Source organism: Dermochelys coriacea, chromosome 4 (assembly GCF_009764565.3).
Source record: "Dermochelys coriacea isolate rDerCor1 chromosome 4, rDerCor1.pri.v4, whole genome shotgun sequence".
Lineage (NCBI taxonomy): Eukaryota > Metazoa > Chordata > Testudines > Dermochelyidae > Dermochelys > Dermochelys coriacea.
In genome coordinates this window covers 10685899-10698532 of record NC_050071.1, presented here as the reverse complement: position 1 = coordinate 10698532, position 12634 = coordinate 10685899, and the positions used below count along the sequence as shown (strand labels likewise).

The 12634-nt window shown below is 51.4% G+C and overlaps 1 protein-coding gene across 7 annotated transcripts in view; it reads left to right on the top strand.

The window, feature by feature from the left end:
- The window catches only part of RBPMS (RNA binding protein, mRNA processing factor), a 141262-nt gene that overhangs the window by 104408 nt on the left and 24220 nt on the right, over positions 1-12634 (top strand). For 3 of the 7 annotated variants that reach the window (XM_038398442.2, XM_043513053.1, XM_043513056.1), the window contains one exon: positions 1100-1230. The exons of the other annotated variants lie outside the window; for them this stretch is intronic. In XM_038398442.2, the coding sequence (XP_038254370.2) occupies positions 1100-1230 (131 nt within the window). The remainder of the gene's footprint in view (positions 1-1099; positions 1231-12634) is intronic. 7 annotated transcript variants of the gene reach the window in all.

The following is a 12634-nucleotide window of genomic DNA, read 5'->3' as shown; positions in this document are numbered from 1 at the left end:
CTCAGTGTCCGCAGCCAGGCTGATGTTCCTAACTCCCAAAGCGACGACACCATCGGCTTCTCTTTCCCACTAGCCAGCAGAACTCATGCTTGGCCTCTCTGCAAATGCCAGTGGTTGTAATGGTTTGAGTTCTTCTAGACCAGTGGGGCTCAATCCATCATTGCTCTGTGGCCCCTTTTCCCCTGTCAGGCTGGCACAAAGGGCCCAGCGGGCAGGAATGCCCCTGGCTCAAGGGGCCTGCACACTATGCACAGAACTAGTTCTGTGCCACCTCCGCAGGAGCCTCATGGTGGAGTGGAGGGACGCCGTGGGGCAGGAAGGGGCAAGGCTGGATGCACCTTAGGGCAGGCCAGAGTGGTGTCCCAGCCTGTGGTAGAGGGTGCAGTGGCCCCAGACTCTGAGCCGGGAGGCATGACCCAGGCCCTCTCTCCCTGCACCTGGAGGAACGATCTGGCCTGCGGTGCTTTCCAATCACTGTACTACCTTTGTCACACACACCCCGGACAGAATCAGCTCTCACTCTGTTTGGTTACAATGCTTATGTGTCTCTTTTACTGCTTGCTACCTTGCATCACCAAACAGTGCAGTGTCCTGGCCCAGAAAATCAGGTCTGTGGCTCAGCCTGTAACTGTGGCTAACAGTCTCCACCCAGGGAAAATACTCCCCCGTGATTAGTACTCGGAGCTTCCCCCCCTTGCGACACAGTGGCAGCGAAACACCTCCCATCAGTTTTGAAAGGGCTAAGTGTTCTGGTAGGTAAATGGTCCCCCTTGCGGGAACCCTGGTCCCCATGCAGTAGCCCGTTCAGAGACAAGTCCGTCCGATGGGGAGGCTCTTCTGCCAGCTGTCATCCTGTCATCCCAGTCGCCTACTCTCCCACCGCTACCCTGTCGAGTTAGCACACAGTCCTGCTTTGATCACAGTGGCTCTGAGACCCTCCTCCAGAGCAGTGTTTTTCCCCCTGGTCTTTTGGCTTTTCCCTTTGAGCTTAGGTAACAGTTGCCGGAGGAGCTGATTGATGTGAAGCGAGCTCTCTTGTGCGGTTGTTTTGAACATTGCTGTTTTGTAATCATGAACTCTCCTTATTCTTTTCTTGCAGATGAGCTCACAGTGCCTGCACTTTATCCCAGTAGCCCTGAAGTGTGGGCGCCGTACCCTCTGTACCCAGCGGAGTTAGCACCTGCTCTACCTCCTCCTGCTTTCACCTATCCCGCTTCACTGCATGCCCAGGTAATTTATACCAACCAGCCACAACTTTGCTCACTCTACCACCGGTCCTTTCGAAGCTGGTCCCCCAGCGCACACTGTACAACTAACCCCTGTCCGGCTAACAGACACTCCTCCAGAAGATTAATGATCTCACCTCAATCAAGCTGACACATCCTCCGGGGACGGGTGGGGACAGACTTACCGAGATGATAGCGCACACTGCCTGATGTATCCCAGACACCTCTCTCTTCCTTAATACTTTCACTTTCATTCACACAAAGGACACGGGAGGCAGTTCTAGAATCTACCAGGTATTGAAGAACCCCGTACATATGTACCTCTGGATATATGTACTGTGCAGCCCAGACTGGCACTTGCAGCTAATTATCTGGAAGGCAATCAGTATGGCGTGTGTTTGTGTGGCTGGGTGTGTTTGGAGTTGGCAATCTGTAAGGTCAGGAGTTTGGTGCTGTAGCCTAGATGTCAGGGCTCCCGATCCCAAGGTAGGTGCTCCAGTGCTGAGCTACAAGAGCAACTGCTGCTGCGTGTCGGTCGCACTAACGTGGACAGATCAACGTACTGCAGCTGCAGTTGGTTACTGGGATGGTGTTTGCTGGTGAACGATGCCTAATTAATAATGCTCCCTCCACCTCATGCACCGGTGTTTTCAGGCCAGAAGCCACCACCACTGCTGAAAGAGGAGTTCAGGCTCCTTAGCTGGTCATCCCTGGCAGGTCTGCTAGGCTGCAGACAAAAGTGTGAGGGGAAGCTTAGGTCTGGAGTGCCCAGGGTCTGCTTGGGGTACATTTTTGCAGCTGCTGCCCAGCTATGCTCCAAGGAGGGGGGATTAGTGTGAGCAAGGAGATGAAGATTTGCAACAGCCCCAGAAACCTTCTGGGTTCAGGTGATCCCAGCCGAATGAAAGGTAGGACTCCAGGCACGGTGCAGGCAAGGGCTTAGTCTGGCTCCTGGGCATTATGGGTTGAATAAGCTGGGTTCCAGCTTCTTAAATGATACGATGGAAGAGAGAACAGAAGAACTCACTTTTGATCAGGCCCTGAACAATTATTTGCCTTAGAGACCTTAGAGACAGCAGTCTTAGTCCTTGAGGCCTTCCCACGCTGACTCCTGCAGGCCAGGGCCCAGGTGAATCCCTTCTGTGAGCTGGCCGCATGTGACGACAGCTACATGCAAGTAGCAACCACCACCAAGCAAATCACGTTTCTACCCCCCTGAGGGGCTGAGTCTGCAGCGCAGTATTACCAAAGGTGGGGAGCTCCTTCCATCAGAGACTCGTTTTATCTCTCCTTGATAGCAACTGCACTTGTCTCAGTACACCTGGCTTGTCTGGAGAGACTTTTCCTGCATTAACAATCCAGACACTTTGATGCTCTTCTGATCATACATACAAATGCATGTAGTCATGAATGGAGTATCTGAGTAGCTAAGCTGGAGGAGACGCCCGTGATTTCCACGACATTACGCCATGAGCAATCCGTAGCCCAAGAGACAGCCAAAGCAGCGTGCATTCCATCAAGGGACAGACAGAAACTCTAGTCCAACATGTTATGGAGCAGTGTATGTTCCTAGGGCAGAATGCACAGCAGCCCAGGAGCATTCACACTGAGATAAGCAGCAGGAGAGAGGCAAGTCTTACTGCTGTTTGTGATTCCCTTCTCCTCCATGTCCCAACACAACACAGAGAGCAGAACTCTTGAGGCAGCACCAGGCAGCCAAGGAAGAGCTGTTCATCCATATGATCCCATGAACAGCACCTCCCAAGATGAGCGTCAGAGATAGGTAGCAGCACAAGGAAATGCCTATACAAACCAAACAGCTGGGTGTTACATGGCTGCAAGCTGTGGCCACTGAGGTGCCCTACGACCAAGCCAACCTGCAAGTTGATCCGCTGAGCTAGGCCAGGGTTCACTTTGCTGCCATGCAGTTTGGGCCCGCGGTGAGTTCAGTTTTGAGATTTCATCGCTAGCTCTGGTCACTGCAGATTCTTTTCTGCACCTGAGCACATCGTTCCTCCGTCTTCATCGGCAAGTGACGCCGGAATTAGACAGACTCGGCCACCTTTGGAAAGTGCGCAAGCAAGCACTGCCTGCCGAGAGAGGCCATTTTAGAGCCAGCCACTCGCCTTTAGAACTGTCACACTCAACTGTGGTAGCACAGCCCCTTCGAGCTGTTCCCTTTACACTGTCAGCCACTCGCATGAGTGAAGAGCGGGTCTCAAACTATTTTCTGCAATGCCTAGTAAATCCACTCCTGACTGTATCTGCTCCCCAGTCTGCGGGTAATTTTCCTCCTTCCACTATTAATGCTGAATGCATTTCCACTGGAGCTGAGCCCAACTAGCGACTAGCGAGGGAGGCTGAAAATGTAGAAAGGCTGACCTAGTTCAAGGGTAAACGTGGGAGAATTCCCGTTCACGCTGCTGCTGCGGATCTGTCTGTGACTGAAAGTGTTGAGTGGGGTGTCCAGGATGAAAAGCCACCAGACAGTGAGAACAAAACTCACTGCTAGATTCAGAGATTTTAGGGCCTGAAGGGACCAATAGGAACCAAACCAATAGTGTTTCTATTCTGGGCTGTAAAAGTTCTTTTCCCACGCTGTGCGTTAAAGGGCCAGACTGGCGGACAAATAGCCATGCCAGGCTATCATGTAGGGTAGCAATGCTGCAGGCTCGGTATAAAACCCAAGACCTTTCCTTGTTTCCTCTGCCCAGGAAGGGCCAGGGTCAGTGCTTAAAGCATGGCAGTTGGGGAGAAAGGCTCTAAATACATGAGTTGATTAGTTATGGGCCAGTTTTTCAAAAGACCCCGACACCCAGCAGCTCCCAGTGTTTGCCATCATGGGTAGGGACTGCTTTTGGAAAGGGTGGCCTAAACTTAGCCCATAGATTCTCAAGAGAGGGGCCTGGACTGGACCAATTGCCCAGGATCCAGGGGCATAAGCCAGGGCTGAGCATAAGCACAAGCTGCCAGTTGGGGCTGCCCAACCGCTTGCTGACTCAGTAACTTAGCAGACCTGGGCCCTGGAGGGGCAGAAACACTTGACCCTGGGTTTCCTCTCCCTTGGCAATGGACATCCATGCAGCTGGCTTGCCCGCGCCAGGCCTACCCTTAGAGAGACCCGCTGCAACCAGCACTTCCAGCTGGTAATGCAGGGACGTTCCCTAGCAATTCAGATAATTCATGGAAACGGAGGAACTCAAGTGAGCTCATGAACTTCAGCTTGAAGCAAAGTGACTGTGACAGGGATGAAAAGGAAAATGAACTCCAAATGGAGGGCCATGTTTTATTCACAACCAGTGGTGGAGCAGCCTGCTGGCTAATGCAACCCAGCCAGCCCAGCAAAGTGGAAGGCAGAAACACCAAGTAATGTACGCTCTGTCACAAGCACTTTTCTGCTTGTTGAACCCTGAAGTTGGGACCCCTAATGGCCCTTGATAGCAGGAGTGCTGTAGTTAAAAATTAACGAGCAAGAGGAATAATTAAATATGGATGACGAGCACTCACTGTGGACTTGGCCTGCCAGCAGGCTGAGCACGCCTGGCTGCTCCCGAACAGCTCGGCGCGGCAGGCGATGCTTGAACATCTCGGTCCGCTCGAGGGCGTTCCTGAAAGCAATGCCCAGTTAGCGCTGGTGGGAGGCAGCCCTGTTGCTAGGAGAAATGGGCCCAAGGAAGGCTGTCCATGCCAGGGCTGGGGGCAGAGAGAAGGGCGGCAGGCCACACCTGCTTGTCAACCTCCTCGCCCAAGCAACAACCTTCCCTGTCCGCCCGCCCCTCTTGTCCCCACTGGGCAGCATGGTGCCAGACCCTGGCCCAGGACATGGCAGGTGTCACCCTGTGGCTCCCCAAGCCCCAACCCCTTCACTGTAGCATCTACCCACAGCTGCAGGCCCAGCTCCTCTCAGATCCTGTAAAGCCCCCTGCTCAGAATCCTGCCTTATTTCTTCCTCATCCCCTTCTTCTCTGCACTTGCTCCTCCTCCTGGCCTTTCTAGTCTCAGACATTCCTTTCTTTGGGGTTTTATGCTTCCCCTCCCCATCCTTCGTTCCATGCTCTCCCCCTTCCTCCCAGCAGAAGCTGTAGGCTCAGGGGGGCTGAGCGGCCCATAGCCTTGCCATCTGCGGCATGGCATGGGGTGAGAAGAGAGACTGATTCAGTGGGGGTGATGAGCCAAGGACTAGTGCAGGGGAAGAGCCATGGTGGCAACATGTGATTTGGTTGGTGGGGAGTGTCCCTTGGATGTATGTGCTCATCTGGCCGATAGATGGTCTAGCTGACCAGCGGCTCCTGGGGGTGATCAGTCTGCTGGGGTTCACCAAACCAGAGCAAACCAGCAGGGATGCAGACAAAGGCCTTGCAACTGGGCCACCAGAACCCGGATCAGAGCTTCCCGGAAACATGGGAGCAAAATCTCAGCTGCACAGCTCTCGTTACCCAGTTCTGCCACCCGTACTCACATGGAGCAATCCCGTCTCTGGGCCCAGCCCCACTGATTTCCATGGACATGCTGGCAGAATAATGTCCTGCTTATTGGGAGTACATGTGGCAGAATTACACCCAATTGTTACACTGTGGGTATAAAAGTCATGTGTCTGGCCAGGTCTCAGACCTGGCCTCATGCTTCCACTCTCTGAGCATGGCTAGGGCAGGGAGGAGGTGGCATGTAGTGTTTTCCAACCCCGGTGAGAGTCCAGGCTTGTTATGGAAGGGAGCATTGGGTGGTTCAGGTAGAAATGGGAGTATACATCCTTTGGTGAATGAAGGAAAATTAACCATTGGCATGTGGCGGATTCTCCATTAATTAGAATGAACATTGGGTGTATCTTATGCTCAAATAAATTTGTTAGTCTCTAAGGTGCCACAAGTCCTCCTGTTCTTTTTGCTTTCTAATAGAGCCACTCTAGTTTAACCACACACTAACTGGGCTGGATGCAGGAATCCCTGGATGAGGTCATAGGGCTTGTGCTATGCTGGGGGTCAGACTAAATGATCACAATGGTCCCTGCTAGCCTTATACTCTATCTATGAATCTATGCAATGCATTCTACCTTCTATAGCCTTCCATCCTTCTGTTCCATTCCTGGGGCCAAACTATTGCTTCTGGCTTCTCTCATGTTAGGTATGTCTACTTGTCTAGGACTAGCTGGGCTTGCCCCAAGCACCAGATGTGAACACCGCCAAGCTAGCCAGCATTTCCACTGTACAGCTGTTTGCAGAGGGTAATTACTCAGCTGTGACAGTAGCATTCAAGGGCTCAGCCCCACAGGTGGCTGCATTTACAAAACCATAAATGAAACCGGGCCACGTAAGTTATGAAACTGAAGCAGCACAGAAACTGGTAGGTTCAGATGCTTTTTTGTGCTTCTGCGGCTCGTACTAAGCTTGCAGGTTTTGGTCCCTATTCTGATCTAGCAGCGTTGGGATCTAGTGACGGGCAAACAAACTGAAAATTAAATTGTTACAGTGCCAGTTAGTGCTCAGAGTATTTGCTGTGAGATATACGTAGAGGACTATTAGTAATATGTGCCAATGACTTTTCAAGGGGAGTGGATTATAACTTATTTTTAATGCACATAAAAGATGTGCATTAACTTTGTAACGATGAAAATGAAGGGCTAACAGCACTGGCATTTGCCTAGTGCTGGCTGGGGATTCCCTGAGGCCAGCTATGCTAATGCGTCTCTGCCCTGAAACACCTTCACGACTCCAGTGTAGGGGGCCTCTCTTAGTGGAGGCTGCCAGTCAGCCCACGTCAGCTGGTGGTTTGGTAAAATGTGCAAATGGCAATCCATGGCTCATGGAATCCAACAGCTTGCCACTAGTGACCAGATCAGAGTTTAAAAGCAGTACGCCAGAGAGGAGCTGAGACTCCAGAGAGCTCTGCACAAAATACTTACATTGCTGGCCCTACTTTGGGGGAAAAGGAGTTAGCAAGTAGGTGAAAGGTTTCCAGATTTGCCACAGACAGGAGTTTTCCTGCATGAATGGCCAACTCTGACCTACTGAGAACCCATTTGTCTAGGGCACCAGGTCACATCTGACCCATACTGAGAACATATTTGCCTGGGACACCTGGCTGCTTCTGGACCCACATTCAGAATGTGTTTGCCTAGAGCACCAGGCGATGCCTGAGCTACACTAAGAATGTTTGCCCACGGCCCCCAGCCATGTCTGACCCATACTGCAAACGTTGGGCCATGGCACCCACTGGCTGGAGCTTTGGGTTATTTTATAACATCATTGTGTTTCCACAATGAAAGTGGACTTACAAAAACCACTGGTGAGAGGTTTTCTTCTTTTTCAGCTTGGGCAACTAGAGAAGCTGGGGTTTGCTCATCGCCTTTTGTTCAGAAATGCACTGAAGGTGGCTGCAAATAGACAAGGGTTTTCTAGATAAGTTCCACAGTACCTTTAAAGACTTCTGGCCCAATCCCATCAGTTTCACTGAGGCAAAACCCCCCTGGAGGTCAATGAGAGCAGGCTCCGTCCATTTATTTACAAGTAACAGTTCACAGTGCAATCCGCAGCGTCTGAATGATCAGAATCCTGCCCTAAAGTAGAGCTCGCCAGTGGAATCTAGCCAATGGGTAAAGCTGTCTCAGGAATATTCAGCCAGCTTTTAATTACCTTATTTAACTTTCTAATTAAAGCTAATTGGGAGAGCAGTTGAGAGCTTTGTAGTATGCCACCTGGGGATCTGAAAGCACTTTCTAAACATTAATTAATCCCAATGAGGTAGATTAGTATTCTACCCCTTTCGCAGACCGGGAAGACGTGTCAGAGTGAGTTAGCGGCTTGGTCAATGACTCAGAGCCCAGCATTGCTGTGGCACACAGTAAAACCCTGGTTTGCAGTCCCCTGCTCTGGCTAGGAGACAACACAACAGTTAAGCTCTGGAGGCCATATAATAGAGATGGAAACGAACCTTTTGTGGAGGAGAGCTGAATCCACCAGTACTTGCAATTAGGGTTGGGCAAACTGCTTTACTTCAAAAAACAACTTCAGAGTTGGGTGAAAGGCTAGATTTTCAGTTACTGGTATTTACGGGAAGAAAGCTGATAAATATTACTGCAGATATATACTTGTCTTATCAAATAGCATTTGACAGGCAGCACCTGCCATGTATCTGAGATGCAGAAAGCTCACTGTGTTGGTGAATTACAAGGAAATGTACTTAGCAGTATGATCCTCCCTTCTCTAACAAGATTGCAAACGCAAGATACAGAATCATTTAATGTGCATCTTAGTCACGTCTAACTTGAGTAATAAACCATGTGTCCGACAGATTTTTATTGCTACTTTATCAGCCACTCTAAATCTGATGATTTTGCTCACCGCTTTTATTATTGCAGAGATCTGGGAAATGGAGCAAACAGAAGCAGGATTAGATCTGGCACAGATGAATGTACAGAATTTAAGTCAGCATGCTCTCCACACAAGTGTTCTGGGCTGTAATTGAGTGAGCTCTTCCCAGATAAGCATGGCTAGGCCAAGCCATTGCTGGAATAGGAGCCTGACTACGCTCACCTACGTGCTGCTGGTCATGGCACTAGTGACTGAATGCAGATGCTGCCTCTGTCCGTCGTGAGCCAGCCTGGTGCTAGAGGGCATGCTGTGGCTGGAGGCATTGTCTTTCCAACAAGACGTGAGCCTGAGACACTGGGGCATTTCTTCCCATTTGATCTCATGGCCCTTGTCCCACTATCAGTTGTCTCTGGGCATATTTTAATTTGCGTAATTAGGCATTCCCCCTACTTAACATGCTCTGCAGAGTGTAATTTAGGTGTGAAGTCCTTTGCCTCCATCTATCTTTAACTGTTGTATAGAGTTGCCATGTGCTGTTAAAAATCTTCCATGTTCCAGCCCCGCTGCGGCTGCATTTTAATTTGTGCAAACGTTTGGAATTCTTAAAGATGAAAGGCACTTACATTAATATAAGCGATCATTATTATATACCGGAAAGTGCCAGAACTTTAGCTGGTATATGAAGAGATACCAGAGATAAGTTCCTATTTGGCTTAATGAAAATGCAACTGCAGACTTATAGGTTTTCAGGGATAATGGTCAAGAGATTTTTAAAAACACAGGTAGCCACACGATTTCCTAGTGGCTACCAGCTGAGGAGTTTCAAAGGTATAGGTTAGCAACATAAAAGCCAGCTGTGAGCCCTCCAGAGAGAGATGCTAATAGCAGAAGAATGGGACAGTTTTCACTAAATTCACACATGTGGGGTAAAAATGTTCCTATTTCTGAAGAGTCACTGAGAAGGTAGCTCAGATAATGAGTGTGGCTTGGCCCGTGGCAAAGTTCAGGCAAACAGGAATAGAAGTGAAGTGACAGATTTCAGTCTCTAGTGAGGTCAGGAGATGTGCGGTACACATCTGAGGGCCGAACGCGGCCCATGCTCCCAGACAGTTAATTCCCTCATTTGTATTGTACCAAGCAAGAGATTGTCATGATACTAGAGCTGTGGATGGGTTATTTCCTATACCACAGATCCTGGCCACACTTTCAGGGTGAGTGCCTCACACCCACCCGTATGCTGGTTGAAAGGGCCAGAGTGGCATAAAGGGTCCCTAACAGCCCCAAATCTGGGGGGCAGGGAGAAGAGGATTTCCCCACTGCAGGGAAACCCATACAGGCCCTGCTGCAGTGGGCATGCTGAGGGCAGAAAAGGTATGCCAGGAGCAGGGCCCCGGCATACAGCACTGTGTGGCATCCCGGCAGTGCTGCAGCCCACAGCACAGCCTGGGGAGACTGCCACAATTAGCCAGGCCCCCCCAGGGCTGTCTGAGTGATGCCAGGGGCCTCTCCAGGCCCCAGAGCAACCCATGCTCAGGATGTGCAGAGGTTGCTTAACCCCCCTCTCCGGGGGCTAGGAGTTCTGTGATGCATCTCTAGGTACATCTCGCCCGCCAAGGTAAGAGAGAAACAATGGCCTAGCCAGTGCAATGACACTGCAGTGCATTTAAAAAGCAATATAGCACCAGCGGGTACCTCTGCAAGAACAGCTGGGTTCTAGCTGTATTAGGAACTACAGAGCTACTCACCCAGGTCTGGCATCAGCCTTTAACACATGAGCCTAGAGCGAGAGACCATTCTCTGGAGCCGCTGTACCCAGGGATTATTTCAGAGCTCCCAGCACTCTCCCAGCTAACCAAGTTCTTCTTTAGCTCATGCACCAGAGGCCCCTGGCTCTGGTGCTGAAGGTCCCTGGCTTTCAGGGATGACAGGATGTGTTGTAGGTAGCCACAGATGGGGAGAATGGCATTATCTTCTGTTTCCATGGTGGCTCATCTGCCCCGCTGTGGCCATGCGATGTAGCTCCTGGTTGCCCAGAGCTGGGCTAGCCCAGTCTTAAGCAGAGCCAGCTGACCTGTTCTAGCTTCCTGTATTAGTATGAAGAGTTACAGCAGACAGGTAACATAGTGAGTGTGGTGAGTGCATGGAAGTGAGTGTGCAGAGGTGTAGCCGGGAGCCATGCTACAGCACCGCTCCAGGAGCGGAGCGAGCTGCCAATCCTGGGCACAGCCGTGTGAATCAGACTGTCTTCTGCCTCCCTTCCTTCCCCTCTTCATTCTTTCCTTTCTTCCTCTCTGGAAAACACCAGCTCTCAATCATTTTGGATCCCCCTGGGCACCTTTATCCAACCCACAGGATGCACCAATCTTCACCTGCTGCACCCTGACACTGACAGTAGTTACACACATTTACTCTTCCCCCCATTCTATCATATGCTGTCCTAAGCTCTGCCCCAACCCACAGTGGTAGCAATGCGCTTCCTCCCCCCTCCCAGCCCCAACCCCCCCGTCGCCCTTAACACCTATCCCAGGAAGGCAACGCCAACGCTGCTATTTGACTAGTGAATTCATGGACTCAGAGGCAGCAAACCATAAGTAAGGGGTACGTGTTTCTTTTTATTTCCCCCCCCCCCACGCATTTCTATTACAAATTGGGGCTATTTCGGTATGGTGCAGGGAGAGGCAGAGGACAGTGATGGAGTGGGAGATGGAGGGGATCCAGTGGCAGTGCCCACAGCCCAGGGCGAGTGTTGGGTACGGGTAGCAGCCAGGGGAAGGACTGCCAACTGGCAAAGGCATTGTAGGATTCTGTCACAGGATTTCAGCACCTGCAGGAAGAGCTGTTGCTGTGACACAAGAACCGCCTCTGATCCCGGGTTTTTTGAGGCTGGCAGAGCTCTGTGTGAGAGCCTCGGGGCTGAGGACACAGAGCGGCCCTGCCACTAAGCCCTGCCTACATTTATGATGCTAGAGCAGAGAGAGGGTGCCGGGGTAGTGGGAGGGAGGGAGTCAGGGAGGTGGTGCTGCTGGGTCTGAGGGAGGGGAGTGAAGGCAGTAATAGGAAACGGCTGGCAATTCCCCTATGTTAGGGGTGAGGAGAGGGTGAGGGGAGTTAAACAGTCAAAAGATGGACTAAGAAGTATGGTGATGCTGATGGTTTTAAAATCTCCTGCTGTGTGGGGGCCAATCATGATTTATAGGAATTTGACTTATGATTTTGGCAATACTGTGTCTGTGCTGGAGTGACTGGGGGATACCAGGCGAGGCGCGGCCCGTACGCAGGCCAAAGCGTTGGCAATTGTCTCTGTTCACGTAGTTTTACTTAAGCAAGTAGAATTAATTCTTCAGTGCTTGTATTCAGGGCTGATCTCCTCCACTGTGCCCTGTGGCCTGTGGCCTGGGGGCTGGCTGCGAGGGCTCCAAGGCACATTCATGGCACGGAAGCAGCCACCGGTAGAATTCTTGGTGCCCTCCAGGCTCCACCCATACAGGCATGGGCCCGGGCACTGTGCCTGCCACAGCAAGCAGCTTCTCTCAGCCGCTCTGCTCTCAGTGGGGTTGATTTAGGCGGCAGGCTCTTGAGTATGGCACCAGTTCTCCTCCTCTCTTTCTCCACACCAGCAGTCTGGATCCAGACCTGGACTGTGGCCAAGGGGCTAAGGTGTGGCTGATCCCAGTGCCTTGGGTCCAGACTGGGTCGCACTTCAAATAGCCAAGGGTATTGCTGACGAGGCTCTTCCAGCCAGCAGTGATGCTCATTGTCTGCTTTGTGCATGAGGGCTTTCACAGTTCCTGCTACCGGGACATCCTGCTCATTTGGTTCCCGTGTCAACACAACGGCATCCGGGCCTGCTACAGGATAAGCCCAGCCTGGCAGAACTGTCGGCAAAAGAGCTCTTGCTCCTTCTCACATCTCCAGCACCAGGGACAGACTCTACACTAGTCTGCGCAGTGGGCCACATCCGGCTAGTCCCTTAAATCAAGGGCTTCACAATCTCTCTGATCCACAGTTAGCAGCCTACCATCTGGAGAGCAATCCGCCTGCTACACAGACACCTCTGTCTGCTGGCTACGCGCAGATGCTGCCCCGCCGGCCTTTGGACAG